The sequence below is a fragment of the Peromyscus eremicus genome, chromosome 9, assembly GCF_949786415.1.
Source record: "Peromyscus eremicus chromosome 9, PerEre_H2_v1, whole genome shotgun sequence".
In the NCBI taxonomy this organism is placed as follows: Eukaryota; Metazoa; Chordata; class Mammalia; order Rodentia; family Cricetidae; genus Peromyscus; species Peromyscus eremicus.
Window position 1 is genome coordinate 27,429,327 of NC_081425.1, and position 21,274 is coordinate 27,450,600.

Here is a 21,274-nt window from a genome sequence, read left to right on the forward strand (position 1 = left end):
GTAGCGTTTTCTAAAGCCTGAGTGGTGTGATTTGATGAAAATATCTTTAAGGATCAAATGGCACAAATCCTAATTAGTCTTAATTATAAAAACCCAGAGCCAGATATCAGGTAAATGCTGAAAAATCAGTAAAGGAACCAGCCACTAGAGCGACTTCTTACCTCTACCAAATCTTCAGCCTGACAGGGACTAAGCTCCTGTTTCCTCTTACCTTATATTCCTCAGTCTGCAAGCCATATCACTTCCTGTCTCCACCTCCCTAGTTCTGGGATCAAAGGCTTGAGATTCCAAGTGTTGGGATCAAAGATGTGTGACACCACTGCCTGGATCAATCTTGTGTACCCCAGGGTGGCCTTGAACTCATACAGATACATCTGCCTTGCCTTCTGAGTTCTGGGGTTAAAAGTGTGTGCCACAACTGTCTAGCCTCTAAGGTTAACTAGTGGCTTAGCTCTTCACTCTGATCTTCAGGCAAGCTTTATTTGTTAGATCACAGAGAAAATGTCACCAAAAATGAAAAAGGGGAGTAAAGATGAAGAAGGGAATACAGGAGAGAAGGCTTAAATTAAGGGCCAAGCCGGGCGGTGGTGGCGCACGCCTTTAATCCCAGCACTCGGGAGGCAGAGCCAGGAGGATCTCTGTGAGTTCAAGGCCAGCCTGGGCTACCAAGTGAGTTCCAGGAAAGGCGCAAAGCTACACAGAGAAACCCTGTCTCAAAAAACCAAAAAATAAATAAATAAATAAATAAATTAATTAATTAATTAATTAATTAATTAATTAAGGGCCATTTGAGGGGTAGTAAGGAAATACAGTTGTAGCTTCCTAAAATATGCACATATATTGAGGCTGTCTAAATGAAATCCCCTTAGCACTTTTAAGAGGAAATTCATATATAATTGTGTTAAAAGACTTAATGGCCTATCTAAATTTTTAAATTTATGTTAACCATTTACTATTTTTCATAACTTTTCATACTCTGTTTTCAGTCATAATTATTTTATAAGATATTTAAAATTTTACATAAAATGATATTGTAATATATGCACTAAACATTACTAAATGTAGCTCCGAAGCTATGTCTATGAGTCACAATCTTATAAGTAGTATGGAAGAATTATGAGTCCTCAGTATTCTCAGCAGCAGATTGATATAATATCTGAAATATTTACTGGATGTCTAATTTGATTAACCTGGTTATTCTCTTGGTTGTTGTCAGATCCAAGGAAAGTTCTGCTCTGCCAGTTCAGGGGCCATTCCCTTCTACCAAAGAAGCCATTTCCTCATCACTGTCAGAAGTCATGAATGGCTGTCTGTGGTGCCTATTAGCATACCAAAGATCATGCAGGCTGCCATGCTCACTCAGGAGCACAACTTCCTGCAGCTTTTCCCATATCTTTTGACCCTGTATCCTAACATAAATTTCTCCAGCTCATGGACTTCCCCTCTCCACGTTCTCCTTTCCTATAATCTTTCCACTTCACCAAGTGCTCTCCTTTGTCTTCTTTGCTTCGACCCCTCTCTCTAGGTCTCTACCCCTCTCTCTAGGTCTTTGTCACCTGCAATCTCTTTATTGTCCTCTAACACTCTTCCAACAACTCTCCTCTTCGGGCCACATCCTGTCTGCTAGCCATATTCAGTCTACTCTTTTCTCTTTCTGCTCTATACTCTCCCAGATGCTTTGGGTTATACCCTCCCTTGTATCTACAGTAAAATCTGTCCCCTTGGTCAACCATACCTTGGAGAAATCATGTCCTCAGATATTATAGTTATATTGTGAAATTGTATATCTGGTAGGAAGTTCATGTGTGTGCATATATTCATATTCTTTTATGAATTCCTTTTATATCATATTTGTGACTTAGGTATAAGGATAAGTTTAATAGCTTTAAAATATGGAATGGCTATAATACATATATTCTATTTTGGGTGATTTTATATAGTCATATATATATATATATATATATATATATATATATATATATATATATGACTGTCACCAGTATATCAAGTGATCATTACTATAGTTAAGTCTTAGTGGAGGAAAGTTACAACATAATGAAAATGAGAAATGTTCCTGTGTTGGTAGTAGAGATTTTGGAAAATCTTAGACACAAATAAACAATGATCAAAATGCTATGGTTGATATACATATATATATATATATATATATATATATATATATATATATATATATATATATATATATATATATATATACTCAACAACAAAGCTCACTAGAACAAATAATTTAACTGTGGCCTCAGTACAGCACTTGGATCTGAGTAAGACTTCTACAAAGTACAACTCTTAAAGCAGAATAAAACACGTAAGGCAGATTCTTGAGAGGAGGGAAAATTGTCAGGACTTGAGTTGTAAATTTTCAAAGGGAAAAGAAGGAAAGGCAGCATTGATTTTTACTTCTTCCTACATTCATACACTAGTTCAAAGTAGCAAGACTCCAGTCCTGCTGAAGAGACTGATACCGAGATCTAACATTTTCATGAGTCTCACATAGAAAGGATCCATGTACTAAAAGGGAAGGACCAGTACAACTAAAGATTTCCTGGATATCAGTTTGATTCAGATACCACAGATACTGAAATTGTCATCATATTTTGATCATGTATGAAATTTCATCATCAGAAGAAACAAGTCAGCTAAACATACTGAATTGTATGATAGCCTCAGCATCAAAACTCATTCACAAGAGGAAAGGTTGAAAGACTACCCAACTCATTCATAAAGACAGCTTTATCCTGATATCAAATGGGATAAGGATACACACACAATGAAAATCAAATTTCACATTCTGTGATCAATACAGATACAAAAGATCCCCCCAAATGTTATTTCATAACACCCTTTCTCTGCACAATGTGATATTGTTAACCCCAAGCACATTATTTATTTTCTCTCTAATGTTTTAGGAGTAACTGTGCTTGAAGGGCCTATTTATGCAGTGGGAGGCCATGACGGCTGGAGCTATCTGAACACGGTGGAAAGGTGGGATCCGCAGAGCCAGCAATGGACATATGTAGCCAGTATGTCCATTGCTCGGAGCACTGTTGGAGTAGCAGCACTGAATGGCAAGTGAGTAAATTTTTCTGAAATTTTTTAATAGGTTAAGAAAAAAATAATTGAGTGGTAGTATTTAAGAATCATTTTCAAATAAAGGTATGCATACTTACCATACAAAATAAACTAAAATTTCCCAATATTAATTGTTAATCCAAGGAATATTAAGTGTATGTTATGAGAATATTTCTAAACTTTGAGTAAAATAGTTAAGTAGCTTTCAAAAAGTTAATAAAGATTTTGCGTTTATTGTACTTTTACTGTATGATTGTACGAGTCTGTCCACTTATCAACCTGTCTTTCTATCACCCTTAAATTAGTAATTCTCAAAACTCAACAGAATTTTTTATTAAATTTTCGTACAATATATTTTGGTCATATTTTCCTTTTTCTCCACTCATCTCAGAACCTCCACACCTCCCTATCCATCATGCTAGCTCTCCCTCTCCAATAGCAAGAAAAACACCACAGTGAAAATCTAAATGTAAACAAACAGAAAACCAAAAAGACACATAAAAAAATCCAAAACAGCTAAAGAGCCCACGAAAAGACAATAAACAACCATAAAATTCATTTTATGTTGGCCAATTACTTCTAGTCATGGGATGTTTTTTATATACCCATGTCACACCATTGGAAAAATCTGATTTTCTCTTTGCTAGCAGGTATTAATTGTGAAGAACTTCTTGATTAGAAGTGGAACTTTGCGTCCACTTCCTCTTTTCAGTGTGAGAATTTTGTCTGGTTTGAACATCTGAGGTCTTGTCCATGCTGTCACAATTTCTGTGAGTTCATACATGCATCGGTCCTGTTGATGTTGTAGACACTATTTGCTATAATTACCTTCTACCTTTGGCTCTTATAATCTTTTTTGTTTCCTCTATTGCATAGATACCTGAGCCTTAAGGTTTCCCATGCACATTGTTCTCTGCATATTGTCCTTCCTCATCATTGTTGAAATAATTGTTTATATAAGTAAATTAAATGTAACTAGTAACTGGCAGATTTTTATGTAGTAATTATAAATTTGAAAATTATTGTATTTATGCATACTGACTATGGTTGATCTCCAAATATCTCATGACGGTACCAAAGCTCCATTCTCTGTGTTGGATTATTTCTGTGATTTACCTGACTGACTGTAAACTGCAGGCATCCTGCTGGCTAAGGACTGTGTTATCTGACAAAGAATCAAGTCTGGGAACTCATGCCATACATACATGCTAGGACTGGGGTGATGTGAGATACTGCATTGCCTATAATTTCTTGTGCACGCCAGATAATGATCTGTGATAAAGCTCCACAGTCACTGCCTTCTCCCCTCCCGGATAGATCATTCCTCACACTGTGTATACCCTTATTTCATCTTTTTTCTCTGTTACACTGGGGATGAAAAAAATCTCCCCTTCTTTACAGAGCTCTAATGAAGTGGTTTTTGTTGTTGTTGTTGTTTTGTTTTTTTTAAGATAGTTACTCAAACTGGAACAATTGTGCAAACTATTTCATGGTCTTGTTTAAAAGCTGAACACAATTTTGTTAGCTAAAACATATTTGGGTTTTTTGTTTGTTTGTTTTCTTTGTGGGTTTTTCTTTTTTTCTTTTTTTTTTTTTTCGAGACAGGGTTTCCCCTGTGTAACAGTCCTGACTGTCCTGGAACTCACTCTGTAAAACAGGCTGGCCTTGAACTCACTGAGATCCGCCTGCCTCTGCCTCCCAAGTGCTGGAATTAAAGGCGTGTGCCACCACCACTTGGCTATAGTATATTTGTTAATTCTTTCCACTTTAACAGATTCCAGGTAATGCATTTATAGTCTTGTATTTTTATTACTTTTGAGCTACTTCAGACAGGTTTATTTTTGGCATAAATCATGCTCTTAACATTCAGATAATTTTTGGCATAAAAACGTTTTAAAAAAGTACATATGCACATGTGGGAGTATACTAAAATATTATACTAAATATTCTATTTTATTCAAAGAAAATCTTTTTATGTGTCATTTTCATATTTTCCCTTGATTGGTTCTTTTTGATGTACTTTTACTTGTATTTAGTATAAATCTCATATTTAAAAAAAAAACATAGCCCAAATCATCCTTAAGATTTAACCTGTAGATAAATACACATTTCAGTTTGAGTAAAATGTAGGCTCTTTCAAATACTTTCCTGAGAATATGGCAGTGTATTTATTTTAAATACAATCACTCTGTAAGTGTGTAATGATGTTCAATGTTGTCAAAGATGATTCAACTTATTCACAGTGGTTTATATTTTTGAATATTTTATGTTAGATGGTTGTTCATATAATCAGTGTACAGAACTAAAGTGGAAAACACATTATGTATGTGAATATAATCACTATTTTGTTAACAGATTATGTTATTCTCTTTGACTTTTACTTACATACCATATGCTTTGGTGGAAGAGAAACACACACTAAAACAATAATAAAAGTCTGTACTTGCCTTTATAACAGTGATGTTTAATACTTGTCTTAAAAGTCTTAAAAGTCTCCCTTTTTATCTTACTCGGTACTGTTTTTTTTTTTTTTTTTTTTTGGAGATTTTGATATCTTTTCTTCATTTTGCATGTTTAGTGTTTTGATTTTTATCTACAATGAGGAACTCCTTTGTGTATTTGGTGTTCTGTATGCTACATTATCCTAATTCATTTGTTACATTAATGTGCAATGAAATACAAAGGCATCAGTGTTTGAATGACAACTTATTTTATTTTAGATTGTTCTGATAACTACCTTGTATCAGAGCTATTCTTCCTTATGAGCTTGTTTTTAAATATATTAATTTTTGTATATTTATAGTAAATATTCTCCAGCCCTAATAATAATACATGCTTGGAGAGTCTAGTCACAGTTTTTGAAATATACATTAAATGTCTATTCAATTTCTTTGATACCCCCTTTCAAGTGCATTCATTACACAAGTTAATGTTCAGCCCCAGTTGATAATATCTTCAGGAATTTCACTTTACTCCAATAGTCATTCATGCCATATAATAAAGTTAGATACTAATTAGCAGGAGACATGCAACTTCTTCAGGGGACAATGCCTGAGAAAGCACAAGTGTCTCTCCTGTGGCAAAGCCCCTGGAGATCCTGACCGTTTGGAAAGAGCATGTGGACAGTTTACTGTGTAATTCTGGGTATGCCCCCACAAGCATATGCAATATGTACTCTCCTTACCTTCACCGTGCTAGCCATACTGCTGGTGTTAATGAATAACAGTAGGCCATGAAACTTAATATTGCACTTTTGCATAACCGTTCTGGAAAGAGTGATTTTAACCATAGGAGCTCTAAAGGAATGATATTAAATAGATGATATCAAGAGTTAATAGGAACAAGGAGCATTCACAGAAACCCACTGTTCCCTCATTTCTAATAACTGCGCCAATACCCAAAGAACATAAGGGAGATAGAGATAAGACAAGGGAAAAGCAACACCAACTATTAAGGGTAATTTTCCAGGTCATGGTGTCTATAGAATAAATGGAAAAATCTAGTTTGCCCACAGAGGGGATGGAGTAGTACAAAAATGTAGAATGGATTGATCCAACTTTGGCTGGTGAGTTGATCATGAGAACCCAGAACCTACCAGATACAAATATTAACCACAAGAGACAAAACTATCTCTCTCCCTGCATGATGCTGTAACCACATGTGCTGCCAATCAGGAACACTCTTCTGCCTCTAGGTGTGCCTAGTTAGACAAGTTCCTTTGTAGCTTGCAAAACTACTTATGCTTCTGACCATAGAGATATAGGTAAAAAAGGTAATGGTTACCTGTGGGAGAGTTGGGAGATGGAAAGCAAAAGAGATAGGAAACAAACTGGTAATTATTGGTCCCATTTTTTAGAAACTTAGGATGTAAAAACTGGCTGTCAAACTGTTCATGCAGACCATTGATGCTGTATAAATAAAGATGGCTCAAGCATTCCGGGGACACTTGATTGAACTACAGCAGATAGTCAAGGTCTCTGGGTCCCAACTCCACACATCTATTCCAGGTCCTCAAACCCGCGTGGAGCAAGGCCTCCAGCACCTAATGTTATTTTAATTTATTTTATTGGAATTGTTTGTATTTTATCTCCGTACATTCCTTCAAAATACGAAACTATTTGGAATGATTTCGTATTATAGTTGCAATCATCTTTGTCTTTTAAATTGAAGCAATGCAGCTTTGATTTGAGAATCTTTTCTTAAAACTAGACAGTGTTTTAACAGCTTCAGTGTTCTGTAGCTTGATGACTCTCTTCATGTCTAGGTGATTTTCTTACGTTAGAAATATAATCATTACAAGAGAATCTTTCACTTCAAAATCATAGCTAGGAATTCTCTCACCTCTGACAGCTGTTTGGGCATTTTCTCCTACCTGCAAATGGAAGATTTCCTCTTATTTTCACATATCACTTCAATGTCATTCTATATTAGGTGTTATATCTTTGATGTTTACAATTCTTTCAATTAAGAATCATACATACTAAGAAGCAGTCATCTTAAATGTAGATTATTTATTCTACTATTTTTGTGTAAAAATAAAAAAAATTCCTTAGAGTTTAAAATTGATGTGTTCAGACAGATCAAATGCAATATAACACTGAATCCATGAAATAATCTTATAATAAAGTATATTAAGTTAATAGTTCATATTTGTCACCTTAGATTTATTTAAAGCCAGAGATTTACTTAGCAGGTAAAGAAAATGCAACCAAAGATTTACTAATATTGCAACATGGGAGGAGGGAGTTTGATCATAATGTTAGACCCCACAAAGTTCCAAATGTATACCTGTGTGTATATAAAGCACAGATATGCTATATAAGTGTATATGTGTATATGTTTTTTCTATTTTTATCACTACTTTGATTTTGTTATTTGAATGTTTGAATTCTAGTTAAATTTATTTTTTTCTGATTGTTTGCTTATTTTATATCATCTCCCAATATGGCTACTAATATAGTCTAAACAATACCTCACTTTGGCATGAATTTCATTAAATGTGTGATACCATCCCTATAGAATCTGAAAAACATAACAAAACAATGCAGCTCAGTCTTATATTTCATCAGGCACTCATCCATTCCCTTGGAACGTCATTTTGGTAATTCTGGTAGCTATTGTAATTTACATACAATATGAAACATTTAGCTTAAGAATAATGTAAAGAGAATTGATGTGTAACTTATCTACCATGACCTCTGTTCCTTAATCTTCAAGGCCCATCTCTGTACTATACTTCCTGGGGAAGATTCATTTTTTTTAATTCAAAACTGATATTCTTTTTCTTAACGTTAGAACCTCAATTTGCTTTAATCCATATCAGAGTCATAAATTTAAAAACAAATAAATAGAAGAGAAAGAAAACTGCTCATTTAGTGAATCTTACTATTTGAGATGGGAGATTAATACATTATCTCCTGGGAAAATATTTTGTTTTGTTTTCCAGTGAATGTATTTTTGAAACAGGGTCTCTAATAGCCGATGGGTTCAGATTTGCCTTAGAATTAGGGATAACCTTCAACTCCTGACACTTTTTGCTTCTGTCTCCTGACACTTTTTGCTTCTGGGATTCACCATGCCTTATTTAAACAATGCTTAGGGTCAAACTCTGTACCTCATGTATACTAACAAGTGAGTTTAATTCTTATCACAGGTGTAACCTCATGGACTGTCTGATTCTTGTCAAGTAGAGAAACATTCCAATATCAGAGTACAATGTGTGTCAAGTACAAAAGTATGTAATGCATAAAAATAAATGCGTTATGAAAAATGAGACACAAAAGATTGACTAGACAACATTGTTAGTTATTTGGCGGCGCTCTTACCCTCTGAGGAAATGTCACAAAACATGACAGAATCCACTAACAAGAGTTTTCTTAAGATAAGAGAGAGATGGGTCCTGCTTTCGTATCCATTCTGTAAGCCTATGTATTTTTATAGGTGAATTAAGTCCTTTGATATTGAGGGATATTAATGACCAATGATTATTCATTCCTGTTATTTTTTGGTGGTGATGTGTGTGTACTTCTCTTCCTTGGGGTTTACTGCTGTGGCTTTATCTATTGCCTGTGTTTTCTAGGGTATATCTGACTTACTTAAGTTGGAATTTTCCTTCTAGTGCTTTCTGTAGGGCTGGGTTTATGGATAAGTATTGTTTAAATCTAGCTTTGTCTTGGAATGTCTTATTCGCTCCATCTTTGATGATTGAAAGTTTTGCTGGGTATATTAGTCTAGGCTGGCATCCATGGTCTCTTAGTGTCTGCATTACATCTGTCCAGGTCCTTCTGGCTTTCAAAGTCTCCATTGAGAAATCAGACATGAGTGGGGGTAATGAAGGGCGAGGGTCAAGGGAAAGAGAGCTTGGGGGAGCAGGAGATCCCAGCTGGATCAACAACAGAGAGGGAGAACAAGGAATAGGAGACCATGGTAAATGAAGACCACATGAGAATAGGAAGAAGCAAAGTGCTAGAGAGGCCCACAGAAATCCACACAAAGATACCCCCACAACAGACTGCTGGCAATGGTCGAGAGACAGCCAGAACTGACCTACTCTGATGATGGGATGGCCAAACACCCTAATTGTCATGCTAGACACCCTATCCAATGACTGAGGGATCTGGATGCAGAGATCCATGGCTAGGCCCTGGGTGGATCTCTGGGAGTCCAATTAGCAAGAATGAGGAGAGTTTATATGAGCGAGAATTGTTTAGACCAAGGTTGGATTAAGCACAGACAAATAGCCAAACAAATAGAAACACATGAACTATGAACCAGTGGCTGAGGGGTCACCAACTGGATCAGGCCCTCTGAATGGGTGAGACAGTTGATTGGCTTGATCTGTTTGGGAGGCATCCAGGCAGAGGGATGGGGTCCTGTGCTCATTGCATGAGTTGGCTGTTTGAAACCTGAGGCCTATGCAGGATTGCTTAGCTCGGCCTGGGAGGAGGGGACTGGACCTACCTGGACTGAGTCTACCAGGTTGATCTCAGTCCGCGGGAGAGGCTTTGCCCTGGAGGAAGTGGGAATGGGGGGTGGGCTGAGGGGAAGGTGAGGGGGGGCGGGAGGGGGGAGAACAAGGGAATCCGTGGCTGATATGTAGAACTGAATTGTATTGCAAAATAAAAAGGGGAAAAAAAAAAAAGATAAGAGAGAGAGACAGGTGTGCTCAGGCTTGCAGAAAGACACATGCATAAAGAGAGAAGCCGGAAATATGGCGCCTTATAAAGGCTGGGCCATGCCTGCATTCACAGGCTCATGTGGCTACTCCATGCATGTGCATAGATCACATGGTTGTGCTGAGCTCTTTACGCAACCACTCAAAGCCACGGGGTCCTGGTCATGCGAGACATTTTGACCCGGAAATGGCTATTTTGATCCAGAAATGGCTAGGCGGAAGTGTCTATGTCCGCCGGGCTTGCACAACCATGCCCAACCTTGGGGGCGTGTTGTGAATCTATCAAACATGTTCAAGGCCAGAAACTAATATGGGAAATGGTTTAAAACAAAGACAAAAGTTTGCTTTATAATTTTATGTGTATTCTCTTTTGCTAAATAATAATCTCTAACTGCTCAAAGATGACATAAATAATAATTTGATTAAAGGGGTGGCTATGAGACAATCCAGTAGTGGAATGAGTGACTTGATAGAGCAGACCTGAAAACCACCGAGCACAAAAGGTAATACTAGTTCAGCTCAGTTTTCTGTTTTCTGTCAGTTCCTTCCTACTTCAATCATGGAAGACGTTGTCTTCAACAGAGGCCAAGGGTAGATTTTAAGGACTTTAAGGATTGCTCTGTCTAAATTGTAGATGGCATAATTCGTATTTTTCCTACTGTCTAAGAACCTTGTCTAATATTCATATTTTCACTGAGACTGCCTTTAGCTCACCAAGTCAAAGTTACTTTTTCTTCCTTTTGTGATCCAAAGACATGTGGCTGACGCCTGTCACCTGTCTGTCTTGTTGCAGCAAACGTTAATGGGAAGTTTTCCACTGATGTTTCCAGATGAACCTTCAGTTAAAAAAAATCTGGAAGGCATAACTAGATTTTATTTATTTTTAATTTTAAAATATCTGATGTCAAAGGTAATACAGTCAAGGAACCCACCTATCTGTCAGGAGCTTAAATTCTATTAACTAGAATTAGTAACCAGCAAGAACAAAGAAGCTGCCTGACCTTCTAGAACAGCTGACAAGGGGGTGTCCAAAATGAGGTTTGAAGTGTCCATCTACTAGGTTTGACATTTAATTGTACTTAAGTGCTGTGGGATGGTCTGTATGTCAAATGTGTTGCTGATTGGTCAATAAATAAATCACTGATTGGCCAATGGCCAGGCAGGAAGTATAGGCGGGACTAACAGAGAGGAGAATGGAGAGAACAGGAAGCTGGGTGAGAGAGACACTGCCAGCCGCCATCAGGACAAGGAAGATGTAAAGTACAGGTAAGCCACAAGCCACGTGGCAAGGTATAGATTTATAGAAATGGATTAATTTAAGCTGTAAGAACAGTTAGCAAGAAGCCTGCCACGGCCATACAGTTTGTAACCAATATAAGTCTCTGTGTTTACTTGGTCGGGTCTGAGTGGCTGTGGGTCTGGCAGGTGAGAGAGATTTGTCCTGAGGTGGGCCAGGCAGGAAAACTCTAGCTACATTTAAGTTTTAAAATGTGGTAAATACACCGAAGCTATTTTGTATATTTACAATATCCGGTTATAAAATGGGCACATCCTAATAAGTAAAGTTAGCTGAGCTCTGTCAGCCCTTATCAGGTAACAGTGTTCTTCAGGCCTGTGTGGCAGGCACAGCAAGTCTAAGGCTGACTCTGCAATCTACATCAAGATTTCTTAGTAAGCAGTAATAAAATCAGTCACCCACCTGGCTGGGAGCTTAGTGGGAAATTCTGCAATAAGCAGTTCACATGAGGGGGTTCACTGAGAAGATCAAGCAGGAGCATTCATCCCTGGTGTCTACAGATTGTCTTTAGATCAGATTAAAGGATTTTACTTGTATTAAAAAAAAAAAAAAAACAAAGAACTACACTAGATCTAGAAATCTGCTTTAGAGTCCTTACCCTATAACTTTTCGCTAGTAGTTATTACCCACAAGGCTGGGTACCTGATGTTGTTTTTAAGAAATAATATATTTATATTAAAAGAAATTTCAATGTATTTGGTCAAACCTTGAAATTTTTTGAAAATTACATTAGAATCACATATTTATAGCTTTAATTTAACTATGAAAAATGGTAAGGAACTCTACTTCTGAGACAGATTTAAGACAGTTACATTTCAAGCACAAGAAAATGTGGAATATGGGAAGACTTTCTGGTGTTAAAAAGCACTTGATTTTATTATTAAGGAAAAGGAGAAGTAGCCCTGGACATGAGGTAGAAGGATACAAAGCATAGAGGAAGCATGGCTTTCCTAGACACAGAGAGATCAAAACTAGCTTAGATTTGTAGTAGGAGATTCAGGTCACTTCCTGATGACAATTTACTCCTTTTGGTGTCCTGTGTTATTTTTGTATCAGGGCTTCCTATTGTAAAGAATAATGTATCACCACGCATGAGTGAACCAATCACTCATATTGATATGACAGCGTAGGCAAGAAGTTTAGTCATGAATATGAAATAATGAGTGTCTTCTCAAATCTTACCAGCTAAGAATTTTCATGTGCCTGCACTTCAGGAAATGCACAGCTGTCGTAAGCAGGGCAACACGATGGAATTCTAAGGACACTCTGGGCTCTGCTCATCTTTCCTTCCTTCTTCTGCTTCTTCCACCCAGCTCTCTAACTCGGAACTTTCTTGGACCAGAGGATAAATAGGCAATACTCTCTTTTGAACAAGTAATGATGATTTATATCCACCCTATATTTTCATGGCAAAGCAAGAAGACTGTAAGAAAATTTCTTTAGGGCAGAAAGCAGATTTGTTTCTGAAGTGCAATGAAAGTATCATTTTCCTTCAAGACCAAGTTTAAACACTCACTTGAAGCTCCTTTTTAAAAGATTAGCATGTCCTAAACTCAAGACTCCTCAAGGTGTGAAGCACACTCATAGGCTATGAGTTCTCACCTCAATCTTTCTCCAGTACCATTGGGAAACAAATGAACGGTAACAGGAGACTTGTTCTGCATTCACATTTCTATGAAACAATCTGGGTCATTGGTCTTCTGCCAGCTTCTGTAAACTGGCAGATTAGAAGGGTTAAATCTTACTCTTTTGACAGAAGCAATACAGCTAAGAGTGGAAACCAGAACTGGGCTTTCTGTTCCTTGGTTGTAACACCAGCACACAGGATGCTGTGGAGCTAAAAGGAAGAAGTGTTATGAGCTGAATGCCAGTCTTAAATACATAGTGTCAGACCAAAAACATATCTCCAAACTGTAGAGTCAATAAATGAATAAAGGCATCCAGAGTCTCATCATTATACTACTACTCCTCTAAACATTTGAACCTATATCATGACAATGCAGGATTTATTTCCCAGAGTCACCGAAGTGAATGTGGCAATATAAAATCAGTAGCACTGTCTTTCATGGGCATGCATTAACTAGATATGAAGGCATGGAACCTTGGTCCCAAAACATTATGCAAAAACATCTTTACGCTAATTAAACACAGAAGAAATAGAAAATAATGGGGAAGATTTGGATGCTTGTTACTCTCAGCAAAGCAAGACTAAAATCAAGTATATGTCTGTGTCTTATGCTAACTCTACCATGAAAGATATATGTTGCTCAAAATTCATTGCAAAATGAGGAAAAAGCCTGACAATTCCTTAAGGGTGTTTCTTTGGCAGCTTTTCCTTGTAGGTTCAAAATGAAATCTCAGCTTCGCATCTTGGCTTCCACACCTCTTTCATTCTTCATCTCTCTTTCTCATCCGGCTGCATCACTCCCTCCCATCCTCTCCCAGCACCTGCCACTTTTTATACATCACCTGCTGTTACCTTTCATCAGCCACGTCTCTACATACACTTTTCTTCTGTGTAATGCTGCCCCTGCATTTCTTCATTCTGCAGATTTTACTCAGCTTTCAATGCTGACTTGAAATGTCATGTTTCCTTTCTTGCTGTGAAACTGTCAGCTGTCACTTCATATGTTGTCAGCTCATTTACCTCAGTATTGGAATCCTCTCTGCTCTTCAGAGTCCCAACATCTAATTTGTCCTCATAGTAAAAGCAAGCAGAGAGTCTACACTAAGATTAAATAGATATAGAGGGGCATCTGAGGATACACAGGCTAATTGCTCAGGAAAGTCTGTGTTCACAGGGTAACATTTTTCTAGCAGCTCATTTGGGTTATTTCTATCCTTGGTTATAATTTTAGTGATAAATATAATAAATTATTTTTTATTTACTTTTACCTTTTAGTTCTTGGTCATTTCCTGTTTGTTTAGAAATAAGTAGATTACAGTTTGAGGCTGGCCTGGTCTACAGAGCAAGATCCAGGACAGGCACCAAAACTACACAGTGAAAACCTGTCTCAAAAAAAAAAAAAAGAAGAAGAAAGAAGAAGAAGAAAGAAGTAGATTACAAATAAATTTGCTCTATTAGATATGTTCACAAAGTGATTATTTAGATTTCTTTTACCATTGTGGAAACATACCTAATAGTTTTCATACTGCATTCATAGAACAGTGAAGGAAGACATTGTTATCTCTTTAAATGAATCATAATCCACCATTTTTTCACAATTCTTTTACAGTATATTGTGTATTTTCTGCTATCAATTTTTCTAGTATCTCTTATTAATTTTATGTTGTAAAATCATACTATTGTTCCTTAGATTGTTAAACATTGGATTGTTTGGATAATACAAAAATTATAACATATTCCAGTAGAAAATTATATAAATTTTCACTAAATTAAATTATGTAGTTCAAGTCATTAAATTAGTTTTAAACTGATTATACAGCATATCTTAAATAATAATTTACATAAATATCTATAAAATAATACTTTTTTTATTCAGACATTTAACAAATTTCTTCAATATGTATAAAATGTGTTAGTAGATTTTTACCTGGGGTGGATTCAAAAGTAATTATATCAAAGAAGTTAATGATGTAATCTATGAACTTTGCAGAAACCATTTATTTCCATGTAACATATTTTTAAAAATGCTATTACTGAAAAGTATGTGAATAGAGTCAATACTTAACTTTATACAAATTTTAATTTATAGCAATAGGTTTTTATATTCTGCAAAAAAATAAAATATTTATGTCACTCATTCCTCCTGTATTGAAAAGCTTTTCCACTTGCCAAATTTGATTTGTTATAAGCTATCATGATTTATTTTATTAATTAACTTATTTTAAAACCTAATTATTGGAGAGTTTCAGTGTGGAAGTCGGATGCATCATTGAAATGCCTATATTTGTACTTGTGGATATGTGACTTTTATCTTTTATCCTGTGAATATGCATCAATGGACAGTAATTGATGTTCATATATTGGCCCCTCTTTCCAACCTGGTTATAAAGACCCCTCTGCCTATATCATGTGGTGCTGAACTCAGTTTTCTACTGTTTTCTGTATCTTTAAATATATATTCTTAGAGATATTAGCCTCTAATTTATCAAATTTGGTGTGTCTTTGTCCTTTGTATTACAGTTATTGATGACATCTTAAATCAGGTTTGGAAGTATTTCTTCTTCAGGTTTGGGAAAAGTTTTCAAGATTGTCATCTGTTATTTTAATTCTCTCTCTCTCTCTCTCTCTCTCTCTCTCTCTCTCTCTCTCTCTCTCTCTCTCTCTCTCTCTCTGTATGTGTGTGTGTGTGTGTGTGTGTGTGTGTGTGTGTGTGTGTGTGTGTGTTTACCAATACAATCCCAGGCTTCTCTTTGTAGATTTAAAATACTAACCCACAAGTCAAATCCTGATCAGCCATGATGTTCTGTTAGGAATTATGATTTAGTTCTAGTAGATGCAGTTATCATTTGTTTCTTCTGTATATTGTTGCATGTACACACACACACACACACACACACACACACACACACACACACATATATGTAATTTTCATTAACTGAAACAAAAATAAACCTGACATAATATTGAACAGAATTGTTTTTGTTATCACTTATTAACAATGCTAGGCTAGATTTATGTACTGTTCATGTCATGTATGTGAGAAAGAAGAGCAACTTAAACTCAAAATATGATATAGTTTCTATGTATTTTTTTTTGATTTTTTGAGACAGGGTTTCTCAGTGTAGTTTTGATGCCTGTCCTGGATCTCGCTCTGTAGACCAGACTGGCCTTGGACTCACAGAGATAGGCCTGGCTCTGCCTCCCGAGTGCTGGGATTAAAGGCACATGCCACCACCGCCTGGCCAGTTTCTATGTACTTCTTAGCCAGTGAAAATCTACATGTTATACACTTTACATGGAGGTAATTATGCAATATTTCTGCACATTATATTTAGTACTTTTTTGCAATGTTTCAGGATTATAGCATACTTCTTTTGAACTAGATGTTCAACTTAAATGAAATAGAAATAAATGAATTCAGATTTCATGAAGTGTTAAGGATGATTATGTTACTTCTGGTTGATTTTGCAAGTTAAATTGTTCAATGCTTATCATTTAAATGCTGCTGTTGCTTAATTTCATCATAGTATAAGATTGGGAGTCAGCAGACAACTTCTGAGTGATCAAGCAAGGCTGTATGACAGTCACATAGAGAACACTCAGGCAACCAGCCATATTTTATCACGTCATGCAGCATGAGAAACAGCAATGACTTTGTAAAAAAAAAAAAATCTATAGTTTGAAATCAGCTTAAACACCATATTGTAGAATTATTAAATAATACTAGAGCATGGAGTTGAAAACCCAAAGCCTCCAAACTATAATACACAATGCCTTGATTCTATGCATCTATATTTAAACTGAAAATGGAGAATTAAGTGTACAAGCAGGTTGAGGATAATAGTCCTAATTAAGGACCAATTTGATAATACAGCATTAAAAGGAAAATAAATTATTGTTTCTTTGCTTGATGTTTTACTGTGGGAATTGTCTACAAGACTTCTATCAGAAGTAATGGCTACGTGCCCTGCAGCTACGGTTCACCCTGATTAATTCCAAAGGTCACAATAGCGTCAGTTTCTGCTCTCTCCACTATGATGATTTTGCTACTCCTAAAACTGTTTAGACAGTCTCAAAATCATCCCTTTTCCAGAGGTCTAACCTCTGCTTTAATCACTATTGTGATCTTCCTTTTAATGCAAATTGTATTTTGTCACTGAGACATATGGTAATTGTTTACTTAAAGTTGCAGACATAATCCATATACCCAGCAAGGCTTTCTCGACACTAATTATGAGTTGTGGCACTTAGAGACTTCCATCAACGTATCTATGTATCTGCTTTATTTATTTATAATACATCAGTAGAATTGCAGGATCTTTTAAATTTTTTGCCAGTGTACAAATAGATGTGATAGAGAGATGATAGATAGATGATAGATAGATGGATAGATAGATAGATAGATAGATAGATAGATAGATAGATAGATAGATAGATAGAATAATGTGAAGCACATACAATTCAATATCAATTGAGTAAATAAATATAAGTATAAGTTTTCTTAAATATAGTGGTCTTCATGAATTAACATAGAGTAAAGAAGAAGTACTTTTTCAAGGGTTATACAATGTATTTGTAAATTATTTAATCTCAGTAGTGATGCAGAACTTATTTTTGAAGGCTTCTATCATAACTAAAGCAAAATGAGTATAAAGTTCAGAATTATTCATTCAAACCACTGAAGTTTGCTTAGACTACATAACACGCACTAAGGAAGATGGTTGTTATGACAACATGTATTAGAATATTCCATTGTTAGTGTTCTAAACTGTGACAGTGCAATGTGGTGTCTGTGCATCCGGCATGCATCATTACTGATTGCAAGCAAGATAATCACAGTCCTCTGAGTATGGTCATCTTTCTTATAATTTATTCTACTCTTAAAACATCTATTAAATATTACCAAGTATTAATTCAAATTAATGTATCATTTCTGTTTTATCATTTCTGTTATATGCAAACAAATATGTTTATAGAATCTAAGATTAGAAAATTATTTTTGTATTATTTCACATAGAATATTGCATATAACAATAACAAGAATTCGATTTACATAGCATCATTTGTAAGACTACCTTCATTAAGATATATTTCACACTATGAAATTTGTTTTTAAATATAAATTTTACACTTTTGCCCTCCAAACTATACTATTAAATTTTTTTTTAATTGTATTTTCAGGTTGTATTCTGTTGGGGGTCGAGATGGAAGTTCTTGTTTGAGTTCAATGGAATACTATGATCCTCACACAAATAAGTGGAGCATGTGTGCCCCGATGTGTAAGAGGAGAGGAGGTGTTGGAGTGGCCACCTGTGACGGTTTCCTTTATGCAGTGGGAGGGCATGATGCCCCTGCTTCAAACCACTGTTCCCGGCTCCTGGACTATGTGGAAAGGTAAGCCCCTAGGGCACTAGAGAAGAGCAAATGTGACTGGAAGTACTGTCATTACTTTCTTTTCCTCCCCCTCTCTGACACTCTCCCTTCATCCTTTCTTCCCTCCATTCTTTCATCTTCCCTCTCCATCTCCTTCTCTAGCATATGAACACTTTTATGAGTTCATTTTCCCATGTTGCTTCTTTCCATTAGCCTAAAGCCTCAGCATTTCCACAGGATACTTAAGTACACTACATATTTCTGCTGAGGGCTTTTTTTTTTAAAAAAAAGGATGACTGGGACAAACGTTTGCCATTTACTAGACAGAAAATTTGTCATTTATTTCAGAAGTTGTTCTTTTATCAGTTTATTTTATTTGTTATTTATTATATTACCTCAAACTCCCAAATATGGGTCACAGGTTTCTTTGTTTGAAACTACCATTTTGAAAAAACATAGAATTATTGCTAGTATACTTCATATAATTAGTTTATGTAGGAAATGTAAATGGTCTTATAATTCTGGATGAATTTGGACCAGATACATCAGGGACAAAGTGATACAGTATATTGGCTTCAGAATTAGTCTAAGACTTAAATATACTGACTTGCTCATAGGTGTATTAGGTCACTTAGACTTATTTGGCTGTTTGGAGGAAACACTGGTAAGTTCTTAGCAAAGTTTATAACACAAGTTCTAGTTGGTCTTAAAAATAAAACCCTGGAGTCAGATATTGGGGTAAGTGCTGAAAGATCAGAAAAATAGAGCAGCTAGCCAGTAGTTCTTATCTCTAGGAAATCCTCAACTGAAAAATCATGAGCTCTTGTCTTCTCCTGCCTTATATTCCAAGTGCTGGATCAAAGGTGTGAGTCACCACTGCCTGGCTGTGTTTCTCTTTTAGACTGGATTAGTCTTGTGTAGCCCAGGTTTGCCTCGAATTCATAGAGATCTGTTTGCCTCTGCCTCCCAAGTGCTGGAATTAAAGATGTGTGCCACCACTGCCTGGCCTCTATGGCTAACTAGAGCCTTAGCACCACACTGATCTTCAGGCAAGCTTTATTTGATAGATCACAAATAAAATATCACCACAAATGCTTATGAGTTTTCTAACTACATATTCATCAACCTTCATCGACACAGAAATGAACACAGGGAATATCAAGACATCTGGTTTATTACTTGAGATAAGTAATTCACTTTTAAATCCCAAATCTAGGGTAGAATACCATGTTGTTATTCCTTACTCATAGTACATGTCCATAGTATTGCCACCTTGTTATTGTGACTGACATGGCTAAGCTAAAACATTTAGCCCTGTGTAAAAAGGAAAAGAACATGGTAAGAGATTGTTCACTCATTTTAAGGACCTACCTGCAAGCAAAATAAAAATGATCTTCGGATTGTATTTCAGTGAAAAACTGGCTAAACTGTCATAGTGGCTTGGGAGCAGAGTATTTTAGGAACAACACAGGCTCCATACATAGCATTGAAGATATGACAAATATCATCTTGATATAAAGAAATCATGACCTTCCTTAATAACTAAATTGAAAATGGGACAGGAGGTGAGAAATAAATGAGTTATCTCTTCTAAGTTATTTTTCCTAAATATACAAGTTTTTATTTTGTTTTGTTTTTTATTGAATTCAAGTTTACTGGCAAGAAATAGTTTGTAGATAATGAAGTTATCTACAAAATTTATGAGATTTATTGGATGTTATAAAGAGAAAATTTTGAAAATTATGGCTTTTCTGTGAAACAGATTGTGCCTTTATTACTACCTGTAATATATACATACAAACACAAAAATGTCAATATATATGAATATATATGGAGAGAGAAGTACATATGTTTGTGTATATGTATAACAGAGAAGGAACTGCTAAATACCATGTTTCCTATTAAGCATTCTCTAATCTACTGAAATTAAAAATCTACATTTGTTACACTGAAGTGTTCAGTAATCCAATAGATGAAATCTTTTTGTAAACATTCAGACAACAGTTTTAAAATTATTAAAAATGTCAAAGAACATTCACTTCCATCTAGTAAGTACTTGGGAAATTGAAAGAATTGTTGCATATGATAAGGCTGCTACTTCTACCTTGCATATTTTAGGTAAATACTGCTAATAGAATGATATTTTCTCCAGGAATTCCATATGAATTTACTCTATAATGTACTGAAATGGTATTTGTTCTCACAAGCATAAATTATTCAGTCTCAGAATTCATTTAGCATTCAAACTTAGATTAAAATACTCAAAGCTATTTCAAGTTATAGGCATTCAGTGGTTAGGCACAGCTTAAGTAATGAAGAAGCACACAATGTTATGTTTCTTGGACAAATTTGCACTTGTCAGAACTGAAGCACTTTTGCATATTAGAAAGTGCTGTGGGATGGTCTGTATGTCAAATGTGTTGCTGATTGGTCAATAAATAAATCACTGATTGGCCAGTGGCCAGGCAGGAAGTATAGGTGGGACAAGGAGGAGAATAAAGCTGGGAAGTGGAAGGCTGAGTCAGAGACACTATCAGCCGCCAAGATGACAAACAGCATGTGAAGATGCCGGTAAGCCACGAGCCACATGGCAAGGTATAGATTTATAGAAATGGATTAATTTAAGCTATAAGAACAGTTAGCAAGAAGCCTGCCACGGCCATACAGTTTGTAACCAATATAAGTCTCTGTGTTTACTTGGTCTGGTCTGAGC

General features: G+C 35.8%; 1 protein-coding gene across 2 annotated transcripts in view; it reads left to right on the forward strand.

The window, feature by feature from the left end:
• Klhl1 (kelch like family member 1) overlaps positions 1-21,274 on the forward strand; it is a 339,100-nt gene that overhangs the window by 289,174 nt on the left and 28,652 nt on the right. For both annotated transcript variants that reach the window (XM_059274318.1, XM_059274319.1), the window contains 2 exons: positions 2,928-3,090; positions 18,370-18,582. In XM_059274318.1, the coding sequence (XP_059130301.1) occupies positions 2,928-3,090; positions 18,370-18,582 (376 nt within the window). The remainder of the gene's footprint in view (positions 1-2,927; positions 3,091-18,369; positions 18,583-21,274) is intronic.